Raw genomic sequence first — 22,016 nt, 5'->3', positions numbered from 1 at the left:
ATTTAGGTCTGCCTAGCACCCCTACTCTGTGCAAAGGTGCTGCAGACAGACAGACAGCCTGGCTGCTTTTAACCCACTCCAGCTCCTCTGAATACTTCCTCCTCTTTTCACACCCCCACTGCAAAGGGAGCCACCAGTCCCTGCATTTCCAGCGCTGCAAGCTGAGCCAGCGCCAGCAGCAGTACGCGTGGCCAGGAGCGTCCTCAGAATTCAAATCCGGTGGAGCTATCTTCTGCCTGGTCTCAAATCTGAAAGACGACCAAAACTAGGTACCTGGCAGACAGGTTCCCAAAATAACAGACTCCGGTGCTAAAAGCGCCCTCCTGACATGTGCCAGATTAGGGATGATGGATCTGGAAACTGCGACAATCAGGAAGCTAAAAAAATATTACAATGCTAGCATCCCATTTCCAGTAAGCTGTGGGAGGGCGTTAAGTGGAAGGAGACTGCAATAACGCTTCCCTGCGGTAAACAGCGACCTCAGAGGCTCAGGCCACACGGCACTGGCCCACTCACTCGTTCTCCCCAATATTTATTCTACGAAGACACATTCATCGACATTTGTGGAAGCAGGAGGGTGGAGAGCAGCTTTTCAAACTGCTCTGCTAAAGGCCCAGAGCTCCCAAGGGGCTTTCGTTCAACGAGTATGAACCGAGCCCCTACTACGTGCCGGCGCTCTTCCTGGTGCTGAAATACAGCAGCTAACAGCACAGTCCCTGTTCGCATGGAGAGAGGACACCAGACAAAATTAATAACTAAAGTACGTATGAATTGAGAGCAATAAATACTGAGGAAAAGGGAATAAAGCAGGGAAGGGGTTAGGACAGCCAAAGCAGGAGGCTGGGGCTTTAGGTTCCCGGGGAAGGCTTCCAGGAGAAAGGGACATTCCAGTAAAGCTGTGAGAGAAAAGGAGACCCTGGTGGTCCATCAGGGTAGGGAGGGAGTTGGGGGAGAAGGAGGCAGAGCCAGGGACGTTGTAAGCGAGGTAAGAGCCAAGGGGAGGGAGAGGGAGGGGAAGAAAGAGCTGGAGAGGGATGGGGGCTGACCCGGAAAAAGCCAGGATTAAGAAGGGGAGGGAGGGAAGAGGGGGCTGTACCGGCGGACCAGATGCTTCCGTCATGGTAGGCCTATTTTCATCTGTTCAAAAAACACTGATGCTCTACGTCAGATTTTGTTTCGGAAAATCACTCACTGCTAAAGGGGGGCTGGGGGACAGTTTGAAAACGCCTTTCACCTGTGTGCTGTGAAAGGCTTTGGAATAAGGCCATGCTGGGTTTGATTCCCAGGTCGGTCACGTGCGGCCTGAGTGTCCTGGAGCTCTGACTTGCAGCTGACCCTCCCTCTCTGCACGCCCAGCACGAGGAGGCTTGGGGAAAGAGCCCTTGTCACAGAGTCTGCAGCTTACCAGAGCTCAACGGACGGTTTCCCTGATCCTGTCCCTAGCACGGTCAGGCTGGGCTTGAGGGACACACAGGCTGGGACCCGCCTTCAAGGAACCACAGCCAGGAAGCAAGGTGAGATAGCGCACACAGGACAGAGTGAGAGGCAGCCTCAGGTCACAGCCGAGCTAGAGGTTTAACCTCCAGAAGCCACTGTTTTCAGCTGCAGGGACCAGGAGGAGGTGATTCATTAGGGAGGACATTGCAGGTGGAGGGGACGAGGTGCAGGTTTATCAAGCAGGGTGTGTTGGAGGATGCCAGGGAGACACTTTGGTGAAGGTCCATCCTTGACAGCTGGAAAGGCTGTCTATGGACCGTAGTCAGATCACAGAGAGCCTCCAGCGCCAGGATGAGAGGGTGGTTTTTAGAAAAAAATGGGTCCTTGGAGGTTTTAAAGGTGAGATACAACCATGAGGACCATTTAGACACAATGTATGGGATGGATGGCCAGAGGCGGCAGGAGACGGACGGAAGACGGGGGCTGGGGCACAACACAGATCAAGCGGCAGGAGCTCAGAGCCCTGGCGGGGCTTAGATAACAGTCTGGGCGGCCACCCGAGAAACCTGCCCTGTCTCCTCTGGTTGCCAACTCGAGAGACGAGGCAATTTGAGGAGCTAAAATTGGGAAGTTTAAGAGGGACTTTGCTCAGAGGTAACTGGTGATGTCGGAGGGGGAGGAGAGGAAGCAGGTCCAGAGACGACCGTCAGGGACTGAGCCCTGGGGACACAGGGCCTGAGGGAGAGCGAGCTTCGGGGACACCCGGGACCCTGGAGAGGGAAGAAGCAGAAAAGCCAAACGTGCCTGGATGCAAGGAAGATGGAGGGCCAACCCAACAGCCCCGACCGAAGCTGGGTGCTTCAAACTGGCCCCAGGATCTTCCTGAGGGCAGCTTCAAGGGGGAGGATATCAAGGTAAATAGGAATGACAAACGTAGACTACTCATATCTGCTCGGCGGTCAAGAGAAGGGGCTGGGGCGATTTGGGAGAATTATAGGATTGATATTCAAGTTTTTTAGATTAAAGATATTCTGTGTGCATCAGTAAACAGAAAGGAAAGTGATAGAGATTTGAGAGACCGAGGACGTGGTTAGAAGACTGGGAAAAGGCTATTTGACTCATTTAATCTGTGATAAAAGCCCAGAGGGTAGATACCAGCACACGCCACCTGGCCAGAGGGCCGGGACACCAAGTGCCGTGGGCACCCACGTGTGCACAGACAAGGGCAAGCACCTCAGTCCTGAAAGTGGCCTCGGTGGTCAGTTGAGTGTGGCCACACCCTGTACGCTGACTTGCGTGGTTGCCCCCCTGCTTCCCCGGGGGCTCATCGCCACTGTGGCACCTGCCAGGCGCTCTCTGCTGGGATCTCCATGGTTCCGTTTTACCGAATGTGCTTCCCATCCCGACGCCTGGGGAGCCTGGTCCTGCTGCCTGCCGCGTGGTTGAGGCCCCCCCGCTGAGTCGCACCCCCGGCCCTCCTTTGTAAGGAGAACCCTTTCCCACTCGTCTCGGTTGCATTCACGATGGAGCATTTTGCAAACCTTTCTCTCATCCGTAACATTTATGTTCTACCATCAGCTGTAACCTCACGTGAAATCATTACAACAATCCAATCACCACGAATTCACAGCACCTCAAAGCCTTGCTGCCTCGGCCGTGCTTCTTCCTCTGAGGAAGAAAGAGATTTTCCTCCCAATAGGTGGACCCAGCCAAGGAGCGAGAACAGGATTCTGTGGAGGACCAGCGGGAAGGGGGCCAGGGGTGGGGAGCTCCTCGGTGTGGGCGCCAAGGCTACGAAGAACGGAGGCAGGAAATGGCAGGGAAGTGGACACAGAGCCACGGAAGCAGCAAGCGGGAGGGGGCTGGGAGGCATGGGGCAGGATGTCCACAGCGACGCAGGTGACGAGAGTCCTCCGGCCCAGCGCCCAGGACGACACCGGTGACACCCATCAGGCCGGGGAGGACACAGACAGAGGGGCCTGAGACCCTCTGAAAGGAAAGTGCAACGAGAAAGAGAAAAGAGAGCATTAGGAACACGCAGGAGGGAACGAAGAATCAAAAGTGACCCAGCCTGTGCCTCTGCAGAGGATTTCGTGGGACTTGAAGCATAAAGGTGAGAGCTGATTAGACAAAGGAGGAAGGGGCGTAGCCGAATTATTTTGAAGATGAAATGAGAAACCAGGCAAATGAAAACTTGCAACCCGAATCCCTCCCAGGCACGCACGAGCCCTCCTTGGCCGGACCCTGGGAAGCTGCGGAGAAGGAAGGCAGGCCACGAAGGCCCGGCCGCTCTGGTCCATGGGGGGCGGTCAGGATGGCCAGGGCATACCCTGCAGGCACAGCCCAGAGCCCGACATTAATCCTTCTCGCCCCCCAACTTCCAGCACATCTGTCCTGCCCCTCGGGTGCCCGTGCTTGGCCAAAACCAGGGTGACAAGCGATGTCCGTGCAGCCTGACTGAAGGCCCCTGGGGGCTCCTGGTCATCCGGGCAGGTCTCAGTTCAGACATCACCTCCCCAGGACGGCCCCGCCCTCGCCCAGTGCCTGCACTCGGGCCCTCTGCCGTGATCCTGCTTACCTGTCAGCGGGTCACGGTCGGTGTCCCCGGCAGGAAGCCAGCTCTGCGAGGCCCAGCACTGCCCTGCACAGAGGAACTGATGTCAGCATGTCAGGTGCAGGAACCACACAGACCTCCAGTGCAGAGGCTGGAGCCACACACGTCACGGGGGTCTCACCGTCACCCCGGGACGCCCCACTGCCACGCGGAGAGCGGCCGGGGCCACCTCTCTGCCCTCAAGGTCTAGTCTGGTAAAAGTATTAAAAATGAGTACTGCCGAGCTCCCATGATTACCACTAGGAAAATGGTTTCCTCTTCCCTATCAACCACCAAAACAGAGCGGAAAATTATTCTCCCCTAGGAAGGTTTAGTCTTCAAGCAGAGATGTCTGCAGGGACGGCCCGGATCCACAGGCCCCTCGTCCCCTCCTTCCCAGGCTGCAGGCACCTCTGAGTCCTGAGCGAGGAGCGCAGCCCTGCAGTGCCACCACCAGGACGCCCGAGGAACTGCTCCGGGCCTGCACCCGGGAAGGGTCCCAAAGCAGGGGGATTCCTGAACTTCTGGCAGAGAAAAAAACAGGCGCAAATTTGTGAGGCCCTCGGAGACCAGTGACCCTCCTGTCGGGGCACTTGACCAAGAGGGTAAAGCCAAGAACATGGTTTTCATTCCAGCTTTGTTTACAATCTGCGTCTGTAAGGTGCCCCGCAGGCTCCAGCACAGCGTCTCCAGGTGTGAAAAAGGAACGTCAACCCCGCGGAGGACGCTGCAGGGAACTGGGCACGGGGGCAGGATCCCGCCAATGCAGAGCTTTAGGCAAAAGACGTCAGACCCCCGGATCCATTTCTGGTTACCAGAGTTTAGAAAGCTTCTATACACCAATGTCTAGACAAGAGGGTAGGAAACGGATAAAACATGAAGAACGCAAAGCAGAACTATCTCCCAGACTCGGTCAGCCAATGCAAGAAATACAATCAAATCTTGAGGCGTGAAAAATGGGGTATTTCTCTTAGGTTGCCAAAAAATCCATTTTATACTGTCTGCGACAATAACACGTGCTTGAAAAGTTAGGATTAAAAAAAAACAAACACCTTTTGCTTAGGGATGATCCTTCAAATAATGTTTATATTTTGACTGACTAAAAAAGGGGTATCAAGAGAATTCCAACATAAATTCCACAAAGATAATGAGTAAGAAAAAAAGCAAATATCCCAATTGAGAAACAGGCTAATATTACATAAGAAACAACTGTATAAACATAATTTTTATAAGAAATAAAAATGGTAAGTATAAAAAGTGAAAAAACTCAGTAATTAGAGAAATTCAAAACAAAATAACATTTCTCTATCAAGGAGGCATTAAAACAAAGAAAATCAATAACATTAAAGTTGATTCACTGGAAGGAAAATACATTTGTATACCTTCTGGAGGGCAATTTGTCAATATTTACATAAATCCTTAAAAACCGACAGGATTTTTTGACAAATACTACAACTTAGGGGAATTTATCTTATAGAAATAATTATAGCAGGAAAGAGTTGGCTGCAAGCATCATCTGTAAAAGGAAACTTGTAAAGAATCTGATATCTACCACGAGGATTTATTAAATAAAACAGCTGTGTCTACTCAGCAGACAACTACGCAGCCATTACAGTGTGTCTGGTATCTGTATAGTCCCCAAGATGTTACTGAAATATTATACAGGAAAAAAAGTTGGGTAACTAAAACAAACAAAAAAATGCACTTATGATCCAATTTGGCAACTATATATACATTTATTTAAATACTCATCTACATATATACATGCAAAGGGACAGAAACAAGGCCCTCCCGGATGACGGTGGCTGTCTGGACAGCTGAGACTTGGGGTATTTTTAAATTTTTTCCCTTTTATTTTCTGAGGTTGCTACAATGAAACATATTGCGTAGGCAATACAAAAAAACAAAGAATATTTCTTAATATTAAATTAAATTTTAAAAAAGAGGAAAATAAAATTCCAAAATAAACTCCCGAGAGTAGAAGCAGGAAGGGAGAGCAGGCAGGACACGGAGCCCCGGGCCCAGCGCCTTCCCGCCGAGCATCCACCCGCACAGCAGGGGCCACCACCCCTGCCCCGAGCGGCCAGCCAGCCGACACCGAGTCCCCATGTTCTGACTTGCCCAGCTCCGTCGGAAGATGCGCTCAGAGGCAGGGCAGAAAAGCGGTGTTTCAGAATACGTCCCATGTTTCTTGAAGAACGTAAAAGGCAAAGATATTTAAACTGGGCTTCATTACACACCCATGTACCTGAAGTGAAAAGAACAAGTTCTACGTAGCTCCTAGTGGGGAGAGGGGGACCCCAAACTACTGGACCGAGACAAGAACCACATTTGGAATGGCCACAAGGGAGATCTGGCAAATTTTATTTAATTCAGGATCTATTTTCAGGATTCTATTGCAATACTTACTGCATAAAAAAATGTTAAGAAATAGTGTGAAAAAGTAACTGTAAAATGTAATACATATTATATAAACTCCAAAGGATTTTCCACATGTTTCAATGCCGCGAATTCAAGTATCTTTAGTCCTGCATCCTCCAGCTCTCTTGGACCTGGGGCCATGGCTGCACGTCGTGCGCAGCTTAGACGGTGTATCTTTTCTCTCCCTCGTGCTTTGCCTTGTGGTACTTCACGTAATCACTATGCAGCTCTTTAAAGACGTCTCGCACCCCCGGCTGCAGCGAGGCCCGCAGGAACTGGATGTCGGGCTCGATGCACAGGTCCAGGATGAGGTAGATGCCCTCCTGCAGGAGGCCTTTCACCGCCGGATACAAGGTGACCTGGGAGGGGGGACACACTTCTCTGTGAGCGCCAACAGGCAGGTGCCAGACCCTTGAGGCTCTGACGAGGGATTCCAGCTTCTGCCACCAACTTGAGAAAAGACGTTCCTTTTAAAATGCCATTTTGCATGTAAGCTAAACAACTGACTATTCATAAACTTTTAAGTTTATATTTGGGGGAAACAGAGCCAACTCAAGCAAGCAAAAACCTGAGATGGAGTAAAACATCATGAAATCACAGGGGTAGCTTTGCTATTCAGAGAACGATGCCTCCGCACTTACCAGGGGGCATTTAAAAACTTGAATCTTTAGATTAAAAAAATCTTATGGTAGGACTTCCCTGGTGACACATGGTTTAGAACCCGCCTGCCAATGCAGGGGACACAAGTTCGAGCCCTGGTCCAGGAAGATTCCACATGCTGCGGAGCAACCAAGCCCGTGCACCACAACTACTGAGCCCACATGCCACAACTACTGAAGCCCGCATGCCTAGAGCCTGTGTTCCGTAACAAGAGAAGCCACCACAATGAGAAGCCCGTGCACCGCAACGAAGAGTAGCCCCCGCTCACCGCAACTAGAGAAAGCCCCTGCGCAGCAACAAAGACCCAACACAGCCTAAATAAATAAATAGATAAATTTATGGAAAAAAAAAATCTTATGGTAAGAGCCACCTGAACACTGTGTCATATTCTTCCTTGTGGCCAATCACGTTGGAAGGGCTACTAACTACGGGATGAGGGCGGCAATGTTGCCACCTCCCCCCAGAGCAGGGCAGGTAGGCAGTGGCTCTGACGCTCTCCAATCGGATCCCTGATAGATCCCGTCATGTGGCTCAGTGTCAGACGTGACTTATAATTACCACTTCACAGATATTTTTACTTCTTTCAACAATAACACAATGGGCCCTAAATCCCTAACTGCCCCAGAATGGTTTAATCGGTCCCTGTGTCCAAAGATGCAAGCCTTCCTAAAAATCTGGGTTAACCAAAATCTGGGCCCCAGCAGGAGTGGCAGCCCAGCTCTGGCGTGGCTACGTCGGCTACTGGCACAGACTTTGCAGATCAGAGATTCAGGCTGGTGTGTGGACGAAGAGGCCAGGACAGCAGGCACTACTTGCCCTGCCAGAGCCGCCCAGGCTTCAGCCGGACCTGGGGAGTGGGCAGAGTCTGCCCACTGCAGCCACTGCAGCCAGAAAGCAGCAGCAAGGTTCCGCCTGACAGGCCTGGGGCGTGGCCAGTTCGTCATTAGTGTCCTGATGACCTAGGAGTTCATGCCTCTCTGCAGACATGCAGCTTCTAGAGAGGATACATTTTATTAACTAACTAGAAGAAGCATGATTCACCAAGGGAATCTCCAGGAGACAGAGCCCTAAAGAGGCGATTTGTTTCTTCCCCTAAGGGGATGCTGTTCTTCACAGATATGGTTATTTTCACACAATAGCTCAAAAAACATTTGATAGATGATCATCTTAATTAAATTTTACTGTTTTATAGATGATAAGAACATTCAAGGACCACAGGAGGAATGGCTTGTCTGTAATTCCATACTAAGGTATTAGGGAGGGAAAGAAAAAATAAAACGGGCAAACTGAAAACAGAAGAAGTCCTTAACCCCACTAGCTGGGTGAGGGCTTGCTCATTCATTCACTGAATCGCCACTCACTAAACAAATAATTCCGTTTCCAAAGGCAAAAAAGAGGCGCAGTAATTTCCCCAGTGGCAGCACTGAGACCTGAACTGGGCATCTTGAGTCCAGATGTCACAGCCCTTTAGCTAGTGTGTCTCCTTGTGAAGTACAGCCCGGAGCACAGGGAGGCGGGAATGGGACAGCAAGGCCGGTAGAACCAGGACAACACAACCACTTCGCATCTTTACGTTAGACAGCTTATTTGGAAAACGGGAAAAAAGTCAATTTCTACAACGTTACGGTCACTGGCCAACGAATGGAAACACCTCTAAGTTAACCTAAAAGGACCTTAGGCCAGGGGAGTAGTGCAAACTATTTACTCTAAGCTATTTATACAGAGGAACAGTTGTAAATCTGATCTACGGGTAAAAGGGAAGATAAAAGTGACCGTAGCTTCCCTGACACGTCTCCAGGGTGACACATCCCTGCGTGGAAGTAACAAGGTCGGTAGGAGCGGCCGCCCCTCTGGCCCGAGGCCGTCTCACCGTCACCGGCCCCAACCACCGAAAGACCTTTACCTGCGCTGCCCGCTGCTGAAACACTTGCCATCTAGCCTGTAATTAAACTTCAACATGTCTTCCTGGTCTAGAAAGATTTATGGCTCTCTCAGTAGAAGCCTCTAATACATATGGAATACTTTCTTCATTACCTATTTTAAAAACAAATAAGAGTTAAAACGTAGACTGTCCTGCCAGTGGATTCTGGGACGCAACAGCCTCAGATAATTCCCAACGCCTTTGGCCTTCAAGATTAAAATTTAAAAATATCAGATAAGCGTAAATTAGACACGAATAACGAGGCAGGCAAACCAGAGACTTTTCATAAAGTAAATCTCAGAATAATAATCAGTGACTTCAGGGTTCAAATCACAGCCTCCGCTCTTGGCCCTTGGGTAAGTGATATTGCTGTGTCTCATTTTGTTCTTCAGTGAAACAAAAAATCATGCCAGCTCGGACGTCCCTGGTGGCGCAGTGGTTAAGAATCCACCTGCCAATGCAGGGGACATGGGTTCGAGCCCTGGTCCGGGAAGTTCCCACATGCCGCGGAGCAACTAAGCCCGTGCCCCACAGCTACTGAGCCTGTGTGCCACAACTACTGCAGTCCCTGTGCCTAGAGCCTGTGCTCCACAGCAAGAGAAGCCACCGCAATGAGAAGCCCACGCACTGCAGCGAAGAGTAGCCCCCGTTCACCACAACTAGAGAAAGCCTGTGCACAGCAACGAAAACCCAACCAGCCATAAATAAATAAAATAAATTTATTTGAAAAAAAATCATGCCAGCTTTTTCCAGCAAAAGTTCACACATTAATGACTTGACTGCTTGGGAAACAACAAGATTCTATAAAAATGTTAAATAATTGCAAGGAAACCAAACCCCAAGCCCATATCTCATTCAAAGGACGACCTGCAGGGGCCCTTGTCTGCGGCCCCAGCTCCTACACACACGCCCCCCGACCCGGCCAACCGTCCGCCCACGTGACGGGCATCTCCACTGGCTGAGGGATTGGGGCCGGGGCTGTGGAAACACCCTGAAGCGGAGTCAGGATGGAAGCTGAGGCCACACCAGGATTTCTAAGGAAGCCCGTTCAGACGACCCTCCCTTGAGAAATGCCGACACCTCTAATGGAACACATTTAACCAGTGGCTCACCACCATTCTTACGAGATTTACAAAGGGGGGTATTCTATTGAGAGCAAGATAAACGATGTAACTGTATATCTATACCTGCACAAGGAGGCAGATAATACACCTGAACGCACTACTTTAAGAGTGTGACATTCCATTTAAACAAGTAAGACATGAAGTCTTGTAACGAACTTACTACACAGATCACGCGGGGTCTTGTGGAATTGTGAAAATAGCACACTGACACTCCAAAGTGAGATCACTGTTGAAGAATGAATTAATTTCCAGAATACTAAGGCCAAAAGTCAGATTAATTGGGACCAGAGCATTTAATCCAGTTGAACAAATCTACCAGGATCTCCCTCAGGCCATCTAACTGAGGGTCGGAGAGCGGCCCCATGAGCCCCTGCTGCTGAGGGACCCCAGGACCCCTCTTTCTGCCTCCTGCTCTTGGACCTGGGTAACATTTCACCTCCCTCATGACCCCAGAGACTGAGCAAAACAGGCCCCGGGTTTGTGCCAGAGCAAGAAGAGACCTACCGGTGGCTGAGAGCCCCCGCGACCCAGGCACCGCCAGCGCCCTGCGTCTTCGCGCAGCCCTCACGGGGACCCTGCAGGGGCTGCTGTACACGCGGGACAGCCGCCACCGCACAGGACCGCCAGGCCCCACGGGATGCTGGCCGCACAGCTGGGGAACCCTGCGACCGCGGACTGTGGGCGGAGGCGGCTGGGGAGGCTGGTGGCTCGGCTCACCTTCTGCACCTCCATCACATACTGGGCCACCATGAAGGGGGAAGACACCCTGAACTCCTCGGCCCGCAGCGCCATGTGGCTGTACATCCTCTCCACGAGGCGGGCGCACTCCAGCACCACTGGCAGGTCCTCTGCGCTTCCTACAGAAGCAAAAAGTTTCCAAACCGATTAGCTCAAAAGCCGTGAGTTTTCACTCTTCCAATTTTACACTTTCAACATAGCCCCAATTATTCAAACCTTCCGTTGTTTTTTTTTTTCCAGACTCTTTCATTGGCTCAATTTGAAGACAGAATTAGGGAGACAGGATGTGTCCAAATATTGATCTCTATTACAGAAGGAAGGCCACTTACAATCCTCAACAGTCCGTGGGTTTTTTAAGGGTCGGACTAGAATAACCACGATTTTAGGGTGAAATCTAGGGTCGCTATTGTATTTAGAAAGGAAAATACGATTCTAAAGATAAGATGGCCTAATTATGTCTTTGCCTCGTTAAGTTTCAGAAATCATCTAGGATTTCTCCTTTATAGACAGATATGAGACTCAACTATCATTACTAGATCTCTTGCTGGCTTCCCAGGTTTATTTCTGACTCCTAGTTCTTCCCACCCTGAAGTGCCAGGATCATCCAGGCCTTAACACACTCCTCTCCCAGGGATTCTAACAGCCTGAAGTGTCCCCGCAACCCAGGTTACATGCGCCCCGGCCCCCGCCAGCCAGGCCGTCACAGCAGTGGTGGGGGGACCCCAAATCAGCAGAGCAACCTCCCCGGTTTTCACTCAGCATAGTAATACACCGTTTTTATAAAATTCTAGAAAATGCAAACAAGCCTAAGGTGACAAAAAAACACATCAGTGGCTCCCTGGGGCTGGGGCTGGACCCCAAGAGGGCTCTTCTGGGGATGATGCAAATGCTCTGTGTTTTGACTGTTGGTGGTGCTTCCCCGCACGAATTTACCCATCAAAACTCATTCAAGTATATACTTTAAACAGATGCAGTTTGTTACACATGTTAGGCATCAGTGAACTTGACTTCTGGAATGCACAGTATAATATGGAAATTTCTAAATAATGAGAGTCTCCCCCGAATTAGAAATTTAGCAAGAATCAACAAACCTCAAGGCTGGAAAACAAGCTGTACACATAATTTATGCGATTGTCATATGGAAGCTTGCTTCACTGGTAAAACAAAACCTTGCTGAGACGCAGCAGGAACAGTGAGCTGCAGGAACTCTACCCCCTTACAAAATGAGCAATAAGCTGGCTCTACCACTGCCCGTTCCTCCTCAATCTCCCCATTAAACTATGAGCTCTGTAAGGGCAAGAATGGAATTGTAGATGCTTTTATAACCCCAGTAAATGAGAGTAAATATTTCCTGAATCTAGATACTTTTTTTCTCCAGAAAAGAACTATTTCAATTAGGGGATGTCAAATGCATTCACTGCTATGGATATAGCTAAAAAATGTCACAGTCTGAAATTTTAAAAATTGTTTTACGTGTTCACTTGATGATCTGAATATTTCTCTTACGTAAACTCCACTGTGTGGTTTTATCTTCCGTAACATATGTGGCCAGAGACACCTGTAAAGTACACACATTTGAAATCGGTATCTGATACCGTGACTCTGAATTACCTTCGTCTTTCTGCCGCCCTTTGCGTATAACTGAACACACCAATCTATGAAAACAGTTCAAGAAAGAAGGGATGGCTTTCAGCATTACCTGCAATGACAGACAAAAGAATATGAAAATACGCAGGCAACTGTTTATTTCAAGATCTACTTTAAAGGAGTTCATATTTATTTCCTTCTTAACCTTATCTATCGGGACACTCAAAACAGTGTGGCAACTCCTTTTTGCCAGGATTTTCTAGGGAAATGCTCACCCTACTTACTTAACTCTTTTACACCCGTTTTCATGGTTCGGGGTGGGGCTTCCATGCTGCATAACTTTAGGAATCTAATGAAGCAATCCTAGTTTAGAATTTGCTGAATCTGTCTTTTACTCTGTTAGTGGTGCATTCTGGAAATGAGTAGAAATAAATAACAAAACGTACAGTAGCCAGTGTATTCAAGTATAATTGCCACCAGAGAAAAAGATTACATAAAGCAAATCCATTTAAAATGAGAAACAAAACTTCTCATTTTTTAGCAATGAAAAGGTCTGGCTGGGACTCTATCTTGAAAAATGCTATGAAAGTTATAAAACAGGCTTCTTTTACACTCAACCGTCCTGAGATCGTGACCAAAGTAATGCACTGTCCAGTAAGGCAGCCACGAGCCACGTGGGGCCACTGAAATGTTAATTAATTAAAGTTAAAATTCAGCTCCTAGTCATACAATTCCGCATTTTACGTAGTCAAGACACGTGTGGCCAACGGTTCCCGAGCTGGGTGGTGCAGATACGGAACACGCCCGGCCCGGGAGAAGTTCTACTGGGTGGCACTGCTCTAAGGCTCAGGGTGAACAAGGAGTGAATCAAGTGTTGGGACTCTCTTCTTTGGTACAGTTTATCCAAGCAAAGTGCGGAGAGCATAACGCCACATTCTTTATGTCAAGTTATCAGCTTCAGCAACATGTTCAGAAAGAGGTCATTTTTGCCAAAGTACTCCAGGGCGTCATCACATTTCCAGAGGCCCCGTCTTCCTCCTCTGCTATCACAGTGATTAAATGCACACAAATCCAGGGCCAGCCCATCTGAGTTCACACCCTGGCTTAATATGCAATCCCGGACAGAACACGGAACCTTTCTGTGCCTGTTTCCTCATTTGCAAAGTGAGGATAATAACAGGTTGTTGTGAGGGTTAAATAAGTTAAAACACGTCAAGAGCTCGGAATGGCACCAGCTGCGGATCGCCCTGCTGGGGACCCTGGCTGGGCTCACTCTGTGCTGCTCCCTTCACATTTACCCGAGCCGATTCTAGCCGGGGGCCCGTATCAACCCCCATCCACCGCCCACACGTCCCAACGCATGGGCCCCGCTCCCGAGGCTGTCCCGCGGGCAGTGAGTGTGAGCTGCCGTCCTGAGTCACATCCTTTTTTACTGCAACACCATGTCATTATCCTTGTCAATTCTCTCCTTTCATTAAATGGTCTAATTCTGCTCAATGGTCATTCCTCACTGGTTTTGCAGGAGATGCACAGTTTTCCAACGTCACTTTCATCAACTGCATGAAATCCTGAATCTTTTGCAAGATCTGCGGTGTCAGTTTGTAATTGATTGGTATTGCATTTACATTCTACGGTCACACAAAAATCTAAGAATCAGCAGACATCTAACAACAAAGAGCCTCAAAAGATAGGCAGGGCCGAAGGCGATTCTTAAGTGGGGAGGACATTGGATGGAATGCTTAATTTACCAGAGAATAAACTTTTTAAAAACTGCACTGCTGGCAGGTCTCCAACCTTAGAACATTAAAACACTTAAAAATATTTGAACGTGCCTATGTATATATGTATCTGTCCTATTTATAAGTTCCCACGCTTCACACGTATAGCAGAGGCACAAATGAACACCCGCCAAGGAAATCCAGTCTTGTAGCTAAAATGCAGACTCAGCTGGGTGACACTGGTCAAATATTCAGCAGCTCTGAGCATCAGTTTCTCTACCAGTGAAATGGGATTGCCACCGACTACACAGACCTGCTGTAGGGGTGAAAGGCGACACACAGCAAACGTTCAATAAGTGGTGGCGAAACTGCAATCTTTTCTACGGGGCATTTGCTCCTGGTCTTATTTTATATAAAAAGCAGCACACTGTAAAACCGGAACTCAGGATGGCTCACTCCTTATATCCAACTGAATTATAAACCCAAGAAGAGATCTAAGCCAGTGAGTGACATTTAAACATATGATCTGCAAAAACAGAATAATTTCTAATGGGCTTCCAGAAACACCCAGTACACAAGTATGTTCAAAGTGTCAGACCAACACAGCCTGATGTGAAGGTCACACAGTTCTGTGCTTGAGAAACCACCTGGGCCCTAGAAATTACTCGAAGCCAAAAGTTTGTTTCGCAAATCATTGTTTTTCCCACGCCGCTGCTCTTCTGAAGAATACGTTTCCCTGCCCAGCGGGCGCCCTGCCCTCCTCACCTTCGGGTGACACTGCAGGATTGAGAAGAGCACGTTGTGGACCCGCGGGAAGATGCGCCCATACTCGGGGGGCCTCAGGGCGTCTAAGGGCACGGCCAGCAGGACGCCGAAGGCCAGGCCAACGTGGTGCGGGTTGCTGATGGTCCCCTCCCCCTGCCTCAGCAGCGCAGCCAGGACGTCCAAGACAGGCCCGACCAGTGCCAGTGTCATGGGCTGTTCCCGACAAGCCTCTCGGGTCTGCAGCTACAGGGCGAGAAACAAGGGACAGAAGATGAAGGCGATTCTCCGGAGAAACAGCCCCAAACCCAAAATGACAGAGGGAAGAATGTCCAGACTTCAAAATGACCTGAACGGTCACTGGGCAGTTCAAAGGGACAAGGAGACCAGCGTTCAACCCCCTGGGGGGGCACCTACTAGGGACCTGGCCGTCTCGGTCCACACCCTCTGACGGATGCGCCTACCACGAAGAGAAGTAATTTCTCATAAAAAAAAATTGATTCATCTACTTTCTCAGAATAAAAAAACTTCACATCACACACATAACAATATTCTCCCCAAAAGATGCTTAGTTCTAAAATGGCTATAATTAAACTCCATTTGTTACATTTCATAAAGAACAGCTCTAGTTCAAGACATTCAATTATTGTTCTAAAGTATAAAGAGAAGGGCTTCCCTGGTGGCACAGTGGTCGAGAGTCCGCCTGCCGACGCAGGGGACACGGGTTCGTGCCCCGGTCCGGGAAGATCCCACATGCCACGGAGCGGCTGGGCCCGTGAGTCATGGCTGCTGAGCCTGCGCGTCCGGAGCCTGTGCTCCGCAACGGGAGAGGCCACGACAGTGAGAGGCCCGCGTACCGCAAAAAAAAAAAGAATAAAGAGAAGAGACTGAAGTTGAGGGGTGGCCCGAAGTCTTACCCTGGGCGAGCCCACCTGTAACAGCCCTCCTCACATGGCCAGCTGTAAACAGCACCCCAGCTGAGGCCGTTTGGGGCCTCTCACAGTGATCACCTTTTCTGGGTACCCTGGCTGTGCTGACGCTGTGCTATCCCCTTTAGAGTGACCTAAGTGGTCACTCTAAGTGACCTAAATGCCTAGCCTGGTGTTTATATCCACGTGGCCCAACTATGCGCTCGGCCAACACTGACCAGGCGCTGCCCTGGGCCCTATTCCCCCCGCCCTGCCCTCTTCCTCCTGATGTTCCCCTACACACACCTAAGTACAAATGGGCTTCGTCCACTAATGCAGATTCCCAGGGAAACAACAAAGCAACAAAACAAAAGATCAGAGAAGAAAGCAATGTCTATTCTCTAGACCCTGTTGCCCTGAGAATATGCTAACCCAGGGCAATGCTCTCACGTAGCACAAGCTTAATCAGGGTTGATAATGACGGGCAAATAGGCACTGCTCTTCCGAACCCAAGTCTGGGAATACTGACACCAGACTCTTGAGGGCAGGAACACAGACAGCGCCCACCGGAATGAGGCTTTTGTTCTAATGAAACAAAGTCATGTGACTACTGTGTATGTTCACACGTGCCAAAATTTAACGTCTGCATGGGATTAACAATCGTCTATCTGCAACGTTACTATCCTAGTCTAGTCCCATTTTTTTTCTCACTGAATCGTCACTTAAACACACAGATTCCTACACATGAATGAATGCACTAAACTGACCACAGAATTTTGTGTGGACACAGAGAGGCCCAGGACTCCTTCTCCTGTCACCTAATTTAAATGGAAGCCTCCTGTGGGCACCATGTTCCTTCCACTACGGACCACGAATGCTTTCTGACACCCAAGGGCCTTCACATCACATCTACTGATGACACTATGTGTGCAGACAGACAGAGGTGCTGCCTGGACACCCAGACAGAAAAGCAATGTGCTTACAGCTGTCTTCAGGACACGGCCCCTGGAAACACACTCTGCATAATAAAACCAGAGCGTGACAGAAGCAGAAGCGCCGCCCCGTTGGCAAGTGAAAGGCAGGGGCAGGGGCGCGCACACCCCAGAGGTACTCACCATTAGAGCCATGACCATCTGTGGGCACGCACGCCAGAACAAACTGGCCTTCTCGCCACCAAACGGGCAGTTCAAGAGCAACTTGACCAACGTCACAGCCGACAAAACAGCCTAGGGGACAAGGGAAAACACTCAACAGTGGGAGGAGCCAGCTCTCTCGGGATGCCCATCTCGGGAGGCGGGCTGGTCGGTGGTGCTGCGACAGAGCAGAGCCCGTTAGAGCCCCGTGTTGCGGCAGGGACGAGACCCGGCTTGGGTCAAGTCCTGAGGGTGGTGCCCTGCACGTCACCTGCGGAAGGAATGAACAAGGTGAGCAGACTGCGGCAAAGGAAGGGCCTTCTCTGTAGCGTCTCACTAAACCGAACACGTAAATGTGCCAGGACAGTGAAACACAAGAGGCCACGGCGATCTAATCAGAGGCCCGTCTCGTCAAGGTGGCATCGGAAGAGGAGGCCGCTGTAACTCACCCGCGAGAACCGCACGTGCGTAGGGGTGAAAGGAAACACGGACGACGTGCGACAATTAGACCAGGTGCCGGGCTGACAGGTGACGGTTTTCGACCATGGGAAGGGAGGGGAAGGGACTCAGTGACCCGTGCTGGGCATCTCTCAGCATCCACTTCTTCCATCGGCCCCTTCCTCCCGCCCCTAATGCTGCAGAGCCCACACCATGAAATCCTGGCTTCTGCCCTTGGCTCCCTTGGACCACAACCCCCCCCAGCCCAAGCTCTGCTCCCCTCTCCCGCCCCGCTGCAGGGTGTGTCTCCCCACTGAGGGTCCGCTGGCTGGCGCCCCCATCCCCTGGCACTCCCCCGCGCTCACTGCGCTGTGCATGCACTACCCCCTCCCTGTCTCCATAGCAATGCCCCCCAGCCCCACCCAAAGCCTCTCCACCTCTGACCTCAGCTCAGCCTCACCTCCTCCACGACTCTCCTCTGACCATCTGACGGGCTTACGTAGAAGTTTATGGTTTGTCTCCCCTGGCTTGTTGAAGGGAAGCCCAGAGGCCTTCTCAAAGCTGAGCCCATTGTGCGGCAGACGCACAGTGAAAACTTCCAGAGGGAGGAGGGCGGCAGCAGAGACGGGCCTCGTGATCACACAGAGGAGATGTGAGTCCTCCCTGCTGCCCCCCATCTGCCCTCTCCAGCTCTCCTCCCTCCCAAAGCAAAACCAAGCTCCCGGGTGCCGATTATTACCAGCAATCAAGAAGCCACTCATACGGCAGAGAAAGCTCAGAACCAAAAGGCCTGGGCCGCCACCCTGGGCCCAGACAGCGAGCTCCCAGCCTTCCTCCGCCTGTGCGAGCAGGGAAAGCCTCTGGCCGGTCCGGCATTCAGGGCCGTTCAGGGGACCAAACTCGGGCACATCAGCTCCGCACAGAGGCTCCCAGACACACAGGCCGAGTGGGGGTGAGGGGCTTCATCAGCAACTACCAAACAGACTGGGGGCTAAGGACCAAAGGGCAGCTCGCCACCCTGCAAGAGCCTCAGATGGGACCCGGGCTACGTTGGCCAAACCAAGTAAAATCAGAAGCACGACGTGAGCGGTCTCACACGATGGATGTGAATGTAACTTTTTACGTGTCAGTATACGAGTACGGATTGATTTTGCATGTTTGTTTAGTTTCAGCGCCGACACCGCATTGCAAGTAACTTTTCCCATTGAAGCCCATATCACTTACATGCTGCCGCGCAAGAGAGAAAGGAGCAACCCACCTGCAGATCTGCTCTCCACATGTTACTGACGTCCAGTCCCTGGAGGATACTCTGCAGCGCCATCCGGAAGTCCTCTGTTGTCCCAACCTCTAACACTTGGGTGAACAAGGCTCCCAAATGAGGCTCTATCTCCTCAACTACCTGAACCGGAATTGCAGGATCTGCGAGGAAAACAAAACTGCTGTGATAGACAAGGGGCAGGTGAAATGGTGTACAGCTGCTAAAGGTCAGCATCTCAGGGACGCAGAAACGGTCATGGTGCAGGTCAAAACTGCAGGGCACATTCACAGCATGACACCACCCTCTCACACCCAGCACCTGTGCCCTGCCTGCGGTACCTGTGCCCTGCCTGCAGTACCTGTGCCACCTGTGCCCTGCCCACGGCACCTGTGCCCTGCCCGCGGCACCTGTGCCCTGCCCGCGGCACCTGTGCCCTGCCCGAGGCACCTGTGCCCTGCCCGAGGCACCTGTGCCCTGCCCGCGGCACCTGTGCCCTAACCGCGGTACCTGTGCCACCTGTGCCCTGCCCGCGGCACCTGTGCCCTGCCTGCGGTACCTGTGACACCTGTGCCCTGCCCGTGGCACCTGTGCCCTAACCGCAGCACCTGTGCCCTGCCCGCGGTACCTGTGCCACCCGTGCCCTGCCCGCGGCACCTGTGCCCTGCACCCAGCCCAGAGAAAAGCCCGAGAGAATGAAGAGGAGGACGACGATGTTTAGCAGGGCTTATCTCTGGACCATGCGAGAAAGGTGACTGGCACTTTCTTTATACTCTTTTTCTACTTTGTTTATATTCTTTTATAAAATCAATAGGGGCACAGGGGTGGGGTGGTGCTCTTGCACAGATGGGGATGCTGAAGAGATGGAAAGAACCCAAGCTTGTGGGGACTGCCCGCTGCGGTCACCCAGTCGTTCCCACTTAATGCAGGACAGCCTCGTGAAGTAAACCTCGTGTCTCCAGGTTTCATCAGAGAGCCCGCGGTTAGCCCGCGGTTAGGAAGTTCAAGGCCCTTTACAATCTGACTCCAGAGTAACTTTCCAGCCCCGTTCGAGCCAGCAGACTATCCCACACTGCAGAAGACCCTCCTGCGCCCCAGTCTTTGCTTACGGGGGGTGGCGGGACCAAGGCTTCGAGAGAGAACATCTAGGTCCAAGTGTTCCACAAAGTGTAAGATCCTGGATGCAGGACCTCTCTAGGCCTCAACTCCCTCATCCGTGAAATGGGTAGAACAGCACCAACTCCTGCAGTTGGCAAATCAAAGAAAGGGCACCGCAGACTCCCATTCCTGGAAAGCTGAGCGTCAGCACTGCACCTTACCCGCCCTCCCTTCACCCACCTCCCATGGCGGAGGCCTCGCCTGCCTGCACAATCCACTGTTCTGGTCATTTCAGAGCACTTCCTCACCCTGTGACTCAGGTAACTTGTGTGAATGTCTGTTTATTAAATTCGACAAGTCAAAATCAACAGCTCATTCATCTCCAGAGGAGGACACAGCTCCACGTATATATGAAGCGTTTTTAAAACCGATGGGTTCTTATAATTGAACTGAGGCAGCTGATTCTCCTGTCAGAGAGCATTTCTTACAAATGCTCATTTTTCTGAGCTGAAACCTACCTGAATCACCCCCGAGGACCCAGGTGGCCACCTCAACCCTCCCTCTCCCAGCCCAAAGCCTTGGGCCACTCCCCCCTTGGCCTTTGCTCGGGACCTCCCACCACCCTGGTCCCTTCTCTAGGCCCAGTCTAGCAGCTCAGGTGCCTGAGGCCTGGGCCCTGGGGCAGTGTTCAGGCCTGCGGTCTGGGGGAGCAGTGGGGTGGCTGGCCTCACCCCTGACCGCGGCTCTGCCCCCAAAGTCAAAGGTACCACCAGTCCAAGGACACACAGTTAGGACTAAGGGGCCACCTCCACTGCAGGGATAAATGCGGACATTGCGTTCTGCAGGGGGTTGCAGGGATAAAGGCGGACACTGCATTCTGTCTAACGAAGGGGCAGGGGGGTCAGAGCTTCAGACCACTGGGGGCCATATCTTAGGACGTTCGTTTAGACTGCTCTAACCAGTGTTAACAGAGGACTGAATTTCAGCCCCCGTTAAGAAGGTGACACCATTCCCTAAGACAGTAGCTGACTGGGTGAGACAGAACATGTGAGACCGAAGCCTTTCGGTCAATCCACAACCAGGGCAGATCAGAAAGGGGGGAAGCACAGCGTCCTTCAGGCTACGGCACCCCAGCCCTGGCCTTGGCCCAGGCGGCCTTGCTTCCTACAGGGGCCCAGTGAACACCTGTGTGTGCTGTGATGGCTGGGTTAGGCTGGCAGACTCCCCAGCCCCAGCTCAGATGACTACCCTAACCAGCCTCGACCTCAGTACCAACCAAAAAAGAAGAAAACGGACCCACGCCAACTGGGAACAGTGCCACCTTAATGAGCTCAAGTTAGGGACGGACCCTAGCCTGCTAACCTCTGACCTCGGGGACAGCAGGTAGTGACTGTCCTGCTGGAGAGAATGAAGACACCGGCTGGGTTTTCAGTCCTGATTAGCTGGCCTGCAAGGATGACATCCGACTACAACACTGCAATGAATCACAGGCTGATTCTCTGTCCAATCAGCACCCACAGCCCCACGATGCCCAGTACCACTCTGAGACCTGCAGGACGATGTCCTGCCCTCAAGGAATTTTATGAGGTTCCCTATAAATTAAGTCACTTGGAGTTTTGAAAAGTTAGCAGATTTTATCTTTCTGAAGTCCACTGATGGCGCTGAAGATCTGATACTGAAGGGCCTACAAATAAAGATGAAACTATCTATGTTGACCTCTGGGGCCAGGACAGAAAAAGGCTAAAACAGAGAAGAGTGGTTCAAAACTATAAACTAGAACAATCTCCAAAATGAGTGAAAAACTAAAGTGCAAAACAATATACCTAGAAGGCTACTGTTTGTCTAAAAAGCAGGAAAACAACTGTGAAGGTAACTGCTTACAGGTGCAGAGAAGGCAGACGCCGGAAACGAACTCCGGGGAGGGAGAGTTTCTCCCAGGTCATCGTGTGGTACCTTCGGAAATGCAGACCTGCTCCAAAAAGGAGAGGGGCAGCAACTCACCCGGCTGCTGCTTAGCGACCTCTCACCAAGAGCTCTACAGTACAGGGGGCTTCCCTGGTGGCGCAGTGGTTGAGAGTCTGCCTGCCGATGCAGGGGACGCGGGTTCGTGCCCCGGTCCGGGAGGATCCCACATGCCGCGGAGCGGCTGGGCCCGTGAGCCATGGCCGCTGAGCCTGTGCGTCCGGAGACTGTGCTCCGCAACGGGAGAGGCCACAAGAGTGA

The 22,016-nt window shown here is 51.2% G+C and overlaps 1 protein-coding gene across 6 annotated transcripts in view; it reads right to left on the bottom strand.

Annotated features, from left to right (window-relative positions):
• The window catches only part of URB2 (URB2 ribosome biogenesis homolog), a 112,813-nt gene that overhangs the window by 82,042 nt on the left and 8,755 nt on the right, over positions 1-22,016 (bottom strand). For 3 of the 6 annotated variants that reach the window (XM_028481723.2, XM_028481724.2, XM_055081311.1), the window contains exons 5-10: positions 18,699-18,859; positions 16,985-17,095; positions 14,965-15,207; positions 12,506-12,593; positions 10,874-11,013; positions 4,016-4,078 (exon numbers count right to left, since the gene is read on the bottom strand). In XM_028481723.2, coding sequence (XP_028337524.1) covers positions 4,019-4,078; positions 10,874-11,013; positions 12,506-12,593; positions 14,965-15,207; positions 16,985-17,095; positions 18,699-18,859 — 803 coding nt within the window. In that variant the 3' untranslated portion in view covers positions 4,016-4,018. Of the gene's footprint in view, positions 1-823; positions 3,427-3,607; positions 4,079-5,665; positions 6,811-10,873; positions 11,014-12,505; positions 12,594-14,964; positions 15,208-16,984; positions 17,096-18,698; positions 18,860-22,016 lie in introns of those variants that run through there. The other 3 variants (XM_028481722.1, XM_007120225.3, XM_024117546.3) reach the window with 3 other exon arrangements.

This window comes from Physeter macrocephalus, chromosome 20, assembly GCF_002837175.3.
Source record: "Physeter macrocephalus isolate SW-GA chromosome 20, ASM283717v5, whole genome shotgun sequence".
In the NCBI taxonomy this organism is placed as follows: Eukaryota; Metazoa; Chordata; class Mammalia; order Artiodactyla; family Physeteridae; genus Physeter; species Physeter macrocephalus.
This window is presented reverse-complemented; position numbering and strand designations above follow the sequence as displayed.